The sequence below is a fragment of the Eulemur rufifrons genome, chromosome 7, assembly GCF_041146395.1.
Source record: "Eulemur rufifrons isolate Redbay chromosome 7, OSU_ERuf_1, whole genome shotgun sequence".
In the NCBI taxonomy this organism is placed as follows: Eukaryota; Metazoa; Chordata; class Mammalia; order Primates; family Lemuridae; genus Eulemur; species Eulemur rufifrons.
In genome coordinates this window covers 156,130,556-156,145,448 of record NC_090989.1, presented here as the reverse complement: position 1 = coordinate 156,145,448, position 14,893 = coordinate 156,130,556, and the positions used below count along the sequence as shown (strand labels likewise).

Below are 14,893 nucleotides of genomic sequence, written 5' to 3'. Positions count from 1 at the left end.
CTTCTAGTCCAGCTACTCAGGAGGCTGAGGCAGGAGGATCACTTGAGCCCAGGAGTTGCACTGAGCTAATGCTTGTGCCACTGCACTCTAGCCTGGGCAACAGAGCAAGATCCTGTTTTTTGTTTAAAAAACAAAAAACAACAACAACAAAAAAAAACGGTTAAAATGTTAATTTTATGTTATGTATATTTTACTACACACAAAAAAGAAGTTGGCTCGGTCATTACGCTAAGAGAAAGACGTCAGGCACAAAAGGCAACACATTGTATGACTCTATGTATACCAAATGCCCAGAACAGTAGACTAGTGGTTGTCAGGGGCTGGGGGAAGGGAGTAATAGGAGGGATTGCTTATGGGTAATAGAGTTTCTTTTGGGGGTGATGAAAATGTTCTGGAATTAGACAGTGGTGATAGATGTACAATCTTGCGAATATACTAAAATCACTGAATTGGACATCTTGAAATGGTGGATTTTATGGTATATGAATTACATCTCAATAAAAACACATTTTTTAAAAGCTGGGTAAGTGCTTCTGCTTCAAACTAAAACGGTATACCTTAAAACAAAACGATGCTTGTACCAAGAACTAAAAATTCATTTTCAAATTTAAAAAGAAAAACACCTTTTGAAGGCACTGAAAAGACGCTGGGACAATAAGAGTTGAAGGGACAAGATTCCAGAGAAGGGGAAATCAAGAAGAGTTGTGCCAACATTCTATAGTCACTTCTTTCCCCTTTTGCCAAGTCTGGGTGCTGGGGCAAGAAGGTAAGAATCTAAACCACCCAAACAGAGAAATCTTACTAAGAGGCAAAGAAACTAGAAGAGGTTTTGACAGTTTCATGGGGCTAAAAAGACAAAAATTAGAGACAAGAGGAAATAAGATCCTGCTGAGAAAGGAAAGATAGAACTGAGCCAAAAACTCAGTACATTTTCTGTTCAAGTCATTTGCTTCATCCTAAACCTGAGTGAGATGGGAAGCTAAGGAGCCAAACAGAAAGCCACTGAAAAGGAGAGCAGGTATTTCTACAATCTCAAGCTGCAGAGGAGACAAGAACTAGAATTCAGGACCCAGTAGAGCAGATGGGATCACTGAACACCTAGGAGGTCAGTCAGAACCTCTTGGTGGCTACACCCTAGGAGCAGGGGTGTATCAGAAGTAGACAAAGACTTATAAACTAAAATCCAACCTCTATTCAGCTCTGTCCACTGGATTAGTCCCACTCTATTTGTCTAGAAGAGGAAAGAGAAACCCTCTCTAATGATATCATCCACTAAAGATACAGTCCATAGTCTCTGTAATTTTTTATATATAATATAAAGCATTCAATGAGACATTACCAGGTGTGCCAAGAGACAACATCAAGTGATCAAAAACCAAGAGGGAAAAACAGACAACAGAACCACAAGCACAAGTGATCCAGATACTCAAAACAAAAACAAAACTCTGATAAAATGTGCAAGAAACAAGAAAGAAATGGAGAAAAAAGATATTACTAAATTAGAATATGGAAATTCTAGAAACAAAATATATAATATCTGGAATTAACAAAATCTGTGAATACCAGGGATGGTAAATAAAAAGAAAACTATCACTAGGGAGACTATAGCAAAACTGTTGAAAACCAATAACAAAGAGAAAAATCTTAAAAGTAGTCATGGGTTGGGGAGAGCACATTACCTTCATATAGCAACGATAAGAACGACAATGGACTTTTGAGACATGAAGGATGGCAGAAGATAGTGGATATTTTCTAGCATTGAAAGAAAATAGGCCGGGTGCAGTGGCTCATGCCTGTAATCATAACACTCTGGGAGGCCCAGGCGGGAGGAGTTGGAGACCAGCCCTGAAGAAGAGTGAGACCCTGTCTCTACTAAAAACAGAAAAAATTAGCCAGGTGTGATGGCGTGCACCTGTAGTCCCAACTACTTGTGCTCAGACAGGAGGACTGCTTGAGCCCAGGAGTTGGAGGTTGCTGTGAGCTAGGCTAACGCCTAGCCCAGGCAATACAGCAAGACTCTGTCTCAAAAAAAAAAAAAAGAAAGAAAGAAAATAAAATTGGCAACCTAGAATTTTGTACCAGCTAATATATCCTTCAAAAATCAAGTAAAAATAAAGACAGTTTCAGACAAACAAAAACACAGAATTGAATTTGTTGCCAGGAAATTTACAGTAATACTAATTATTAAAGTAATACTGAAGGCAGTCCCTTAGACAGATTGATAACAGAAATGAGGAAAAGGAATGAAGAACAAAAAAACTAGCACTCTGGGAGGCCGAGGCAGGTGGATCACTCGAGGTCAAGAGTTCAAGACCAGCCTGAGCAAGAGCAAGACCTCATCTCTACTAAAAAAAATAGAAAGAAATTATCTGGCCAACTAAAAATATATATAGAAAAATTAGCTGGGCGTGGTGGCACATGCCTGTAGTCCCAGCTACAGCTAATCAGGAGGCTGAGGCAGTAGGATTGCTTGAGTCTAGGAGTTTGAGGTTGCTGTGAGCTAGGCTGACGCCATGGCACTCTAGCCTTTGCAACAGAGCGAGACTCTGTCTCAAAAAAAAAAAAAAAAAAAAAGCAAAAAGAGTTTATGTGTGGAAAACACAAATGAATACTGGCTATATGAAAATAACGTTTTGTAGCATTTAAAATATATGTAGAATTAAAATGCATAAGATAACAAAAGGTAGAAAAAAGGTAAATGGCATTAAAGTGTTCTATGGTCCCAATACAGTTGGAGAAATAAAAACAATAACTTATATTAGACAAGGATACATACTACAATCCAGGATAACAACTAAACATATATAAATAACAAGCCAGTAGGGAGAAAACTGAATCATTTTTTTCAAAAAAATCAACTTGATTAATCCAAAAAAGGGCAAGAAAAGTAACAAGGATTAGATGGAAAACAGAGTAAGATGGACAAATTTTAACACAACTATATATCAATAATTATATTAAATATAGATAATTAAATATTCCAATTAAAAGACTACAATGGTTAACTGAATTAAAAAGCCCAAAACCCAACTATGATGCTAGCAAGCAACACAACTTAATACAAAAAGTTAGAAGTAAAAGTATAAGCACTAAGAACTAACTACTAACCAAAAGCTGGTGTATCCATACTATTAATAATTTCAGATAAAGTGGACTTTAGGGTAAAAAGCTTTACTAGTAATAAAAGGGATGTTTCACAATGATGAAGAGATCAATATACAAGGAAGATACAGCAATACTATATGCAAAAGGACATGCAGTGTATAATTTCATTTATGAAATTCTAGAACAGGCAAAAGTAATCTATAATGACAGACATCAGTTCAGTGGTTGCCTGAAAAAATGACTTTAAAGGGACTACAAAGTTCCCAGAAACTTTTGGGATATTTTCTTTATCTTGATTAGGATAGCAAATATGTGGTGTACCAGCCATCCCCAACCTTTTTGGCACCAGGGACCACTTTTCCCCCCAGAGGGGTGAGGGAGGAGCTCTGTGGCCCAGTCCCTAATAGGCTACTGACCGGTACTGGTCCATGGCCAGGGGCTGGGGACCGCAGGACAACAGTCAAGTGACATATCCATGTAAAATATGTGAATTTTACTGTATTTAAATTATACAACAAAGCTGAGTTTTTACAAACTTGTGATATTGCTAAATTTATACTTAGAGAGAAATTCATAGCCTTAAATGAACATGTTAAAAAAAGTAAAGGGTGAAAATCAATGATATAAATCTCCTTCTCGAGAGATTAGAGATACCAGAAGCTGGGAAGGGTAGGGAAGAGGGAAAGATGAAGAGAGGTTGATTAATGGGTACAAATATCCAGTATGATAGAATAATTAAGATCTAGTGTTTGATAGATCAGTAGAGTGACAACAGTTTAAAATAATCTATTGTATATTTCAAAATATATAGAAGAGAATAATTTGAATGTTTCTATCATAAAGAAAAAAACAAATACTTAAGGTGATGGATATCCCAATTATACCGATTTGATATTTACAAATTATATGAATATATTAATTATCCCATGCACCTCAAAAATGTGTCTATTATGTATCAATAAAAAAATTTTAAAGAAAAAAGGAAATTAGAGAAAAACAGGAAATAAACCTAATGAAAGTAGTAGGAAGGAAACAAGATAAGGACATATTAATGAAATAGAGAAAAGAAACAACTTTAAGAGCAAAAACAAAACTAAGTGCGGATTCTTTGAGCAGACAAATACCATTGCTTCCTCTTCAGAGGCCCTCCTGACTACTCTGAATAAAATAGGCCCTTCATCCCTAGTACTGTTACTTTACTGCCTAATTAATTCTTTTTTTTTTTTTTTTAGGACAGTCTCTTTCTGTCACCCTGGCCAGAGTGCAGTGGCGTCATCATAGCTCACTGCAACCTCAAACTCCTGGGCTCAAGTGATTCTCCTGCTCCAGCCTCCTGAGTAGCTGGGACTACAGGCATGTGCCACTGTGCCTGGCTAACTGTTTTCTATTTTTGTAGAGTCAGGGTCTTGGTCTTGCTCAGATCAGTATTGAACTCCTGACCTCAAGCAATCCTCCCACCTTGCCTCAGCCTGCCAAAGTGCTAGGATTACAGGCATGAGCCATGGTGCCCAGCCATTGTCTACATAGTTCTTATCGAGATCTGAAGTTATTTTAACTTGACTGAACACTCATCATCTGTTTCCCCTTCTAGAATACAGCTCCTTTCAGCAGGGATTCTATTTCATTCACCACTGTATCTCTAATGCTAACAAAAATGCCTGCCACATAACACATACTCAATAAATAATAATTTTTTAAATGAGGTTGGTTTTTTAAAAAAATTTCCACTAGAGTAAAATATGTATGACTATCAGCCTAGCCAACATAGCAAGACCCCATATCTACAAAAAAATTTTAAAAATTAGGCCGGGCGCGGTGGCTCACGCCTGTAATCCTAGCACTCTGGGAGGCCGAGGTGGGTGGATCGTTTGAGCTCAGGAGTTCGAGACCAGCCTGAGCAAGAGCGAGACCCCATCTCTACTAAAAATAGAAAGAAATTATATGGACAGCTAAAAATATATATAGAAAAAATTAGCCGGGCATGGTGGTGCATGCCTGTAGTCCCAACCACTTGGGAGGCTGAGACAGGAGGATTGCTTGAGCTCAGGAGTTTGAGGTTGCTGTGAGCTAGGCTGACGCCACGGCACTCACTCTAGCCTGGGCAACAGAGTGAGACTCTGTCTCAAAAAAAAAAAAAAAAAAAAAAAAATTAGCCAGGCATGGTCATGCATATATATATATATATACATGCGCATATGTATATGAATAAAAAATCCATTGACATATATTAGATCATGTTCAATATGTTTGTTTAACACCTGCAATCACACATTGTTGTTCTCTGTGGATCAAGCTTTCCTTAACTCTTTATGTCATAGAACATAAATATATTTGCCAATAGGTCAAAATAAGTTAAAAATTTATGCAAACCAAAATGTGATTCACCTTCAAAATAGTCATGGAAGCCAGTTTGAGGAAAAAACAAAAGTCCTCATCATAGTTACTCCCTAGGAAGAGAAAAAGAAACAAAAATCTTCATAGCATTAATACTAAAGAGCATTGGGGGATTCTAAATTAAATTTATCTTTAAAAATGAGATCAGCTGGACGTAGTGGCTCACGCCTGTAATCCTAGCACTCTGGGAGGCCGAGGTGGGCGGATCATTTGAGCTAAGGAGTTCGAGACCAGCCTGAGCAAGAGCGAGACCCCATCTCTACTAAAAATAGAAAGAAACTAGCTGGACAACTAAAAACATATAGAAAAAATTAGCTGGGCATGGTGGTGCATGCCCGTAGTCCCAGCTACTTGAGAGGCTGAGGCAGAAGGATTGCTTGAGCCTCGGAGTTGGAGGTGGCTGTGAGCTAGGCTGATGCCATGGCACTCTAGCCTGGGCAACAGAGTGAGACTCTGTCTCAAAAAAAAATAAATAAATAAAAATGACATCTATGAGCAAGGGGACAAATACCATTCTGACTATTCAAGAAACAACCTAAGATACGAAGAAAAGAAATAGTGAGGCTTCCCACTTAGCTCTCACAAGGGAGGAGAACAACTTCAAATCACTTTTAAAAGATACCAAAGCTATACAAGGTTTCCCAACCTCAGCACTACTACTTTGGTCTGGATAATGCTTTGATGTGAGAGGCTATCCTGTGCACTGTAGGATTTTTAGTAGCATCCCTGGCCTCTATCCACTAGATTCCAGTAGCCCCTTCCCATTATTAAATTCCAGGCACACCTTGCTGATGATGACAACCAAAAATGTCTCCAGACACTCTCAAAAATGTTCCCTTACGGGCAAAATCACTCCCAGTTGAGAGTCACTGCTTTAGTAAAATCAAGGCTAAAAACTATAAATAAATAATCATTCATAAATACAACCACACACCTTTTCAACCCATCTGAAATTCTAGGCCTATGCTGCAGATAGATTTAATTTTGACTCTGCTCAGCATCATGATGAAGATTCTTGGCCACCTCTGCAACCACAGGCAAGAATGACGGTGTTCTCAGCAATCAGCCACAATGTGGGAACTTCTGAGGAGGTAGAAAGAGGAGACTAAGTCTGATAAGTTGAAGGATTCTAGTTTAATTTCTGAATAATATATAAGGAGTTATAAAACATGTAAAGTACGTGGCTGCACTAAAATCTTACAGGGTAGTCAGTATCTAGAAGAATTTCACAAAGTCAAAATTTGTAAAATCCAAATTATATCTGAAAAACTGATGAAAACCACATTCTCATCTTTAAAGTATGTCTTTCCTATGTCCTCTTACTCTTCCACTCATTAAATAAATAATCATTAAATAACAGAAAAGACTGCTTAAACTGACTGCAATAAAATTACAGGTTTCTTTTTTATGACAAAGAATATCATGATCAAAATTAAAAGATAAGCCACAGACTAAATGTTACTTACAATAACAAAGGATTACTATATCCAGAATATATTATTATAAAGAACACTTACAAATATGAAAAACATTATCTCAAATATCCAAAACTGACATCGCTGCTTCAGAAATCTGAGCTCATTCTTGAAGTATTCCCCCACTTTCTTCAATCATCCAACTTCATTATTCCATCAGCTATGAGAAAAGATCCACTAATTTTATCTTTCCTTAACTGAAGTCCTATGCCAAACATGAATGCTGAATCACATTTAGTTTGATTTCTCCCATTCCTTCCATCCCCCAGAATTCCAGAAGCAACATCACACTTAGCCATCACCACACATTCCTGGAAATGCCACTGCCCAGGAATCAGAATACAAAGAGATCTGCCTTCCATCTGGAAATGGCTGCAGCTCATTCAAGAACAACAGATGATCCGTGGCCCCTGCTGACCCACCCAAGGCTAGCTTGGCAGGGTAGGGGGGTACAGAGCCCTTCCTCCAGGCTCTGCCAAAGGACTCAAGTGGCAATAATTTGGCCACTCAAGAGCTTCCTTTACAATTTAACCTCCAAAGGTCTCTCATCTCTCCAGTAAAGATTTTTTTAAAAGCAATGGGCTATTTCCAAATTTGATGTTCTGTTAAAAAGAAAAAAAGAAAGGAATGGGCTAGGAATCTGAATAGAAACACAGAGATGATACAATGTTTTCTTGCTTACTTCCTGAAGTATGAGTGATCCAAACATGGGAGAAACAAAAATAGAATTAAAGACTTAAGCATATTATTCCTGGAAACTTCAGAATCACAAAGGGCCAGAACTTCTTCCACCTGCCATTAAGCACTACAGGAACAAAATGGTTCCGGATGCTGCAGTTACTCCATGTTACATAACCAGAAAGAAGTGTCAGGGCTGGAGCTGGTACAAGGGCCATGTCAATCCACACTGGGTTTCCTGACCTTCTTGAGGGCACCCATTAGCAGCCTCTCTTAAGGTGGCCCAGAAGGCAATCTCCTAGCGTCTCCACTGAGCCTGGGAGCTGAGACTTAGAGGGAGAAAAGGAACCTGTGTCCCCAAAGTGGAGATTTTTAAAGAATAACGAGAACAAGCTTGTTCGCTGCCTCAGGGAATTGTGGCCCTTCATCAGGGCTAAGGCTCCACATTATTGTTCATAGTCATACCCATTCTTCCTCCCAGAAATCCATTTTGAATGGTGGCAGAGGTACAGAATAGTATACAAATCTTCCCAACACACGCCTCTTTTCTAGGGCCCCATGTGTGGTTGGCTATGACCAGAAAGGAAACAAGGGCCGGCTAGGTGGCCCACATCTGTAATCCTAGCACTCTGGGAGGCTGAGGTGGGTGGATTGCTTGAGCTCAGGAGTTCGAGATCAGCCTGAGTAAGAGTGAGACCCCCTCTCTACAAAAAATAGAAAAATTAGCCGGGCATGGTGGCACATGTCTGTAGTGGCACACGCCTGTAGTCCCAGCTACTTGGGAGACTGAGGCAGGAGGGTCACTTGAGCCCCAGGAGTTTAAGGTTTCAGTGTACTCTAGCCAGGGCAACAGAGTAAGACTCTGTCTCCAAAAAAAAAGAGACAGAGGAAATCAGAAGGGCATAAGTATTGCACATTTTAAGAAGGAATGGGCAGCTGGGTGGGCCCACTGCGCTTTTTTTTTTTTTTTTTTTTTTTTTTTGAGACAGAGTCTCTCTCTATTGCCCAGGCTAGAGTGAGTGCTGTGGCGTCAGCCTAGCTCACAGCAACCTCAAACTCCTGAGCTCAAGGGATCCTCCTGTCTCAGCCTCCCGAGTAGCTGGGACTACAGGCATGCGCCACCATGCCCGGCTAATTTTTTCTATATATATATTTTTAGCTGTCCATATATAATTTCTTTCTATTTTTAGTAGAGATGGGGTCTCGCTCTTGCTCAGGCTGGTCTCGAACTCCTGAGCTCAAACGATCCGCCCACCTCGGCCTCCCAGAGTGCTAGGATTACAGGCGTGAGCCACCGCGCCCGGCCACTGTGCTTTTAATCCCAATGACTTGGAGGCTGAGGCAGGAAAATCATTTGAGCCATGGAGTTTGAGGTTACAGTAAGCTATGGTCATGCCACTGCAAAGAGAAACATCAACAGCTCATTCTGATTCTTTATTTGAGAGAGGACTTGGACACACCCACTAAAGTTATAAACCTCTGTGAACTAAAATATAATTTTAAGGCTCACCCCCCACCAGCTGACTAAATGGACCCCCTCACGGCCAAAGGAATATCCTAAAACTAAATTGCCTGCCAGGAGGAAAGAGGTCAGACATGCCTTATCATGCCCCTCTCCCTTCTTGGGGACATCCTTTGTAACCCATTAACAGGCCTAAGGGTATGCAAGACAAAACTACAGGTCCTCAATTTATACAACAAATATATGTCGGGTGGCTTATCTCTGATAAACAGCTCCTATGTTAAAACATTCCAAGCCTTAAGACAAAGCTTCATGTCTTTAACCAATTACAAGCCAAAGAAATCTTTTTTTTTTTTTTTTGAGACAGAGTCTCACTCTGTTGCCCAGGCTAGAGTGCCGTGGCGTCAGCCTAGCTCACAGCAACCTCAAACTCCTGAGCTCAAGGGATCCTCCTGTCTCAGCCTCCCGAGTAGCTGGGACTACAGGCATGTGCCACCATGCCCGGCTAATTTTTTCTATGTATATTTTTAGCTGTCCATATAATTTCTTTCTATTTTTAGTAGAGATGGGGTCTCGCATCTTGCTCAGGCTGGTCTCGAACTCCTGAGCTCAAACGATCCGCCCACCTCGGCCTCTCAGAGTGCTAGGATTACAGGCGTGAGCCACCGCGCCCGGCCCAAAGAAATCTTTAAACCCACCTATAACCTGTAAGCCCCCCTGCTTCGAGATGGCCCACCTTTTGGGGCCAAACCAATGTATGCCTCCCATGTACTGATTTATGACTTTACCTGTAACCCCTGTCTCCCTGAAATGTATAAAACCAAACTGTAACCCAACCATAGCTTGCTTAAGGCTTCTTGGGCGTGGCTCTGAGTCATGGTCCTCAAATTTGGCTCAGAGTAAATCTCTTTAAAATTATTTTACAGAGTTTGGCTTTTTTTTCCATTGACACCTCCAAAAAAAAATTTTGGGGGTGGGGACAGAGTTTCACTCTGTTGCCCTGGCCAGAGTGCAGTGGCATCATCATTGCTCCCTACAACCTCAAACTCCTGGGCTCAAGTGACCTTCCAGCCTCAGCCTCCTGAGTAGCTGGGACTATGGGCGTGGACCACCATGCTCAGCTAATGTTTCTATTTTTAGTAGAGATGGGGTCTCGATTTTGCCCAGGCTGGTCTCAAATTCCTGGGCTCAAATAATTCTACCGCCTTAGCCTCCAAAAGTGCTAGGATTTCGGGCGTGAGCTACCCACCCCCAGCCAATCCTCCAAAATTTATCACTGTTGTGTCTGTTACCCTGAAAGAGAAGACAGTAAAACTGGTCCCATGAACAAACCAAAGCATGCTAGTAATCTGTAGGAAGGGAAAAGGAAAAAAAAAAAAAATCAACATCACTCAGTTTATTTTCCCATTTTACTGGTTAATACTTTGAAGCACTGAGGCTATAATTCACCAAAAACAAAAAAAAACAGTGGTTGAGAAACGGCTGTGAATAAAGACTGGCTTTTCAGAAACAGAGCATCAGACTTTGCAGTAGATACCATGCTGGGAAAGCACAGGAAGCAAGTAAGAAGTCTGAAACCTTTGCAAACTCCCCAAATTAGAGAATACTGCTATAACTATAGCACATAATTTCCTCCAAAAAAATGCATTCAAGTATAACTGAAAATTTTAAATGATCCCTTCTGATTCTTAAGAATTTCTGATTTAGGAGATGAGAATAGAGCAAGGTTGAAAAGTAGATGCTGTGTAGGGCAGAGCTAAATTACGAGTCCCCATACCCCAGCCTAAAACAAACATCATTTACACTTGATCTTAGCCAAAAAGCTGAGCAGTAAAGCATCATTTAAAGCCATATCTTGGCAAAATAATAAACTAATGTATGTCATGAGCCTTCTGAACTATCTCATTAGTTGAAACCTTAATTGTTAACTTTGAGAATGCAAAAGCATGGAGAGTAAACTCTGGTCAGGGAAAAAAAAAATAGGTAAAGCCCTTTCTGACTGGCCATTTAAGAAATACAACAAACCTTTTCCTTGGGGCTATAGAAAATTCAAAGAAAATATGTATCTATCTGGGAGGCCACAGTAGCTTTGCCTCCTAGTGGGTGAAAAGAAAGGAATAAAATAAGGATAGCTAAAACATTAAGTACAAAGTCTCTAAGCTAGAAGAGCATTCAGCAGTGGCTCTCCCACAACCTTACACTTCACAATGTCACCATCAAAGAAAAAAAAATCTCATCCTTGCCTCCTCTCCTCTCCTCATGCCCAATCATGGATTCTGTACCTAAAGGGTACTCCTAAATAACCTAGTGTACTGTTCTCCATACCACTGCTACCATCTGGTCTGGATTCCTACACCAGCCTCTGCACAGTCCCCCTGCCTCCTGATTTGCTCCCCTCCGATCCACCCAGCAGAGAAGTGAGCTTTCTGAATCTGATCATGTAAGTCTTCACCCACCCAGGATCTTCCACAACACTTCAACACTATCTCTCTGCACTGAGGATAAAATTAAAATGCTTAAGTACTCTTCTGATTGCTCACTTCGAGCCTTTTCTCTGATCACCACATACCTCCCTCCAACCACCTCCACCCACACTCCTCGGCTCCATGCTCTCCAGCCTCAAAAGCACAGTGCTCTCACGGGTCTCTGGGTCTTTGCTGATGCTGTGTCCCTCTTTCCCCACCTCTTCATCTAACAGTTAGATGTTAGATTCTAATGACTTAAATATAACTCATGCTCTCTTTCAGGTCTTAGTTTAATGGTTAGCCCTCCAGAAAGCCATCTCCAGGTTCCTTCCTTTGTATTCCACTGTGTGCCCAACGTTGCTAAGCTGTAATGCCTGCAATAAAGCTGCAGAGAGAAAGTCATTACACTGTTTGACAAACTACATTCAAAACTAGATGTATTCACCAGACATCAAATTCAAAGCAAATACAAATTCAAAACAAATACTTCCTGCTTCTGTATTCCCAGTAGGGCCAAAGACCACTTGAAAACTTCAGAAAACAACAATTCAGAAATACTTAAAACATCTTCCCTTCAGGAGACCTATAGTCCCAGCCCCAAATTTGTGGTGAAGCCTGCTAGAGATGGAACCCACCTACCCCTAGTCGTGTCAAAGGCCATCCAACAACTTCTCCAGTCACTGGCTCTGTTCCCAGGAGCACTGGGCCTAGCCGACCAGCAATGCTCATTACCCTTCTTCAGATATTTACTCATGTTACAAACATTGATTCATTCAGTCATCATAACAGCCCTGTCAAGGAGATCATGCTCTAATGGTTCACATTTTACAGACGAAGACACTTGCCTCACAAAGCCATAAGTAATAAAGATAAGATTTGAAATCAGGTGGTTGATCTGGCTCCAAAGTCCACGCTCTAAGCCACCACACAGCATTATCTCCCTTCTACTCCTATTTCCCTGAAAGCTATTATATGTGGGAACAAAATAGAGAGTTCAGAGACAGATCCATACATGTAATGTGCCTTGGTTTACAATAAAGAGTTCAACAAAAATGCAATGCAGAGTACTGATCAATTAGATAACCATACTGGGGGGAAAGGGGATGAACCCTGACCCCTACCCCACATGACACAAAAATCAATTCAGATGGATCACAGACTTAAATGTTAAAGTAAAACATTAAAGCTTCTAGAAGATAACAGGAGTATATCTTCATGACCTTAGGGTAGACAAAGATTTCTTGAACAAGACACAAAAAGCACTAAACATAAAGGGGAAAAAAAAAATGATCAATTTTATTTCATTAAAGTTAAAACACCTATTATCAGAAACATAATTATGAGAGTGAAAAATCAAGCAATATAGAGGGAGAAGGCATTTACAATATATATGTCCATCAAAAGACTCATATCTACATATAAAGATTTCCTACAAATCAGTTAGAAATAGGTAGAAGAAAAATGGTCAAAAGATGTGTTTATAAAAGTGAAAATGGTCACAGCATATGGAAAAGGGCACAGCATCTTAAGTAATCAGAGAAATGCAAATTAAACCCAGAATCAGAAGCTCCCACTCTGGATTATTGGGAAAGGGTGTTAAAGGTCCTACAAAGTCACTCTGAAAACCAGGTCAATGTCTGGCATGCTTTTCTGACATAGGTTTGCAAAACAATCTTCTTTCTGCCCCCAGCATGCCCAAACACTCTGCTCTTTCATGTCTCTAACCCTGGCACACAGATAGGGAAGACAGAAACTGGCATCAAAATTGGCACTACATCATCTGTAAAATGGGAATAATAATTTTTAAAAATTGGCACTACTTCATTTCTAACAGGGAGATCACTATAAACTCTGACTCACGCTCTTTTGAAAAAATCTTCCCAACAATAGATATTCAAGTTGCCTCAGGAAAGGTGATAAAAACTTTCTGGTGAATGGGAGAAGAAAGATAGAACAAATACAGAATAAAAAGATCTGGCTTAAGTACGTAATTTAAGGAATGGTACTGGTCATCTAAATTGAGAACAAAATGCTAAAATCTGACTAGCTGAAACGCAATGGAGAGCCCATAATGCCCTCCATTTGTCCGTCCAAGTGCCTTCAGTCACAGGGTCTGACTGCTCCCCAAGGCTCATTCACAGTCCCTTTCTCTGGTGATTCCTTTTGTTCAGGAAAATGTGCCCAGCCTTAATTGTCTTCATCCAGAACAAGAGAACAGCAGACCTAAAGCTCAGGTTCCAGGGTTTCATTTTGTGGAAGGGAACCTAAAGGCTCAAAGACTGCAAAGTCTTACCACAGGGACTCTGCCACTGACTGGGCAAGTGTGCTCCCCTCTCAAATCTCTGGACCTGAGTCCACACATCTGTCAAAGTAGAGCTAAGGGTTCTTCCAGCACTAAAATAAGGCTTATATGGAAGAACAACAATCCATTTCCTGGGAATGAGCATATGAGTTCACTGTTGCTCAGTTCCCAGTCTCTGTCTTCTTGCTGTGGATGACCTAAGAAACCCACCTGGAAACACCACACTCTCCCAGCAGAAATTCCATTAGAAGGAAAAATAAGGCAACCTCTGTCACTCACTAGAGCCACTCACCATCCAGCATGTCTTCCTCGTCATCCCTGTCGTGCTCCTCCACTGCCACCTCCTCCTCCTCCTCCTCCTCTTCCGCATCCTCCAGCTCCACGTCCGGGTCCAGGTCTGGATCGCTCCCTGAGGCGGATTCGTCTGACATGGCTCCCAGAGGTCCTCAGTGGGCATTACCGACTCATGGTCCACTGCAGGGGTCCTAAGAGGAAGACAAGAGGCATCAGAATCACCAAGGATTTCACTTAGAAGCACAAATCTTTCAAAGAAAAAAATGCTGAAAATGAATTCCCTGGGTCTTTTCCAAGCAAGGCAAACTAACCATACCCAAATCTCAACATTGCCTATGAGTGTACTGGTCCTGAGACATGTTTGGTGACTCTGCCCAACTCAAGCTTCTCTTGGCTGCTTCCACATGAAAATATTTTAAAGTAACAACAACAAAAAGCATACACCTCACAATCCCATTTATTTATTCCTTCCTGCATCAACTGTTTCCTAATACCAATTCTCTATACCTATTTACACATATATGTATACAGACAGCACCTGACTTATGGTGGTTCAACTTACTGATTTTTCAACTTTATGATGGTGCTGAAGTGACATGCATTCAGTAGAAACTGTACTTCAGATTTTGAATTTTGATCTTTTCCCAGGGTAGTAATATGCAGTACTATACTCTCTGGCAATGCTGGGCAGCTGCAGGGACCTAAAGCTCCCACTCAG

General features: G+C 40.6%; 1 protein-coding gene across 2 annotated transcripts in view; it reads right to left on the bottom strand.

Moving 5' to 3' along the window:
* The window catches only part of RAD54L2 (RAD54 like 2), a 91,271-nt gene that overhangs the window by 34,120 nt on the left and 42,258 nt on the right, over nucleotides 1–14,893 (bottom strand). For both annotated transcript variants that reach the window (XM_069475782.1, XM_069475783.1), the window contains one exon: nucleotides 14,174–14,366. In XM_069475782.1, coding sequence (XP_069331883.1) covers nucleotides 14,174–14,312 — 139 coding nt within the window. In that variant the 5' untranslated portion in view covers nucleotides 14,313–14,366. The remainder of the gene's footprint in view (nucleotides 1–14,173; nucleotides 14,367–14,893) is intronic.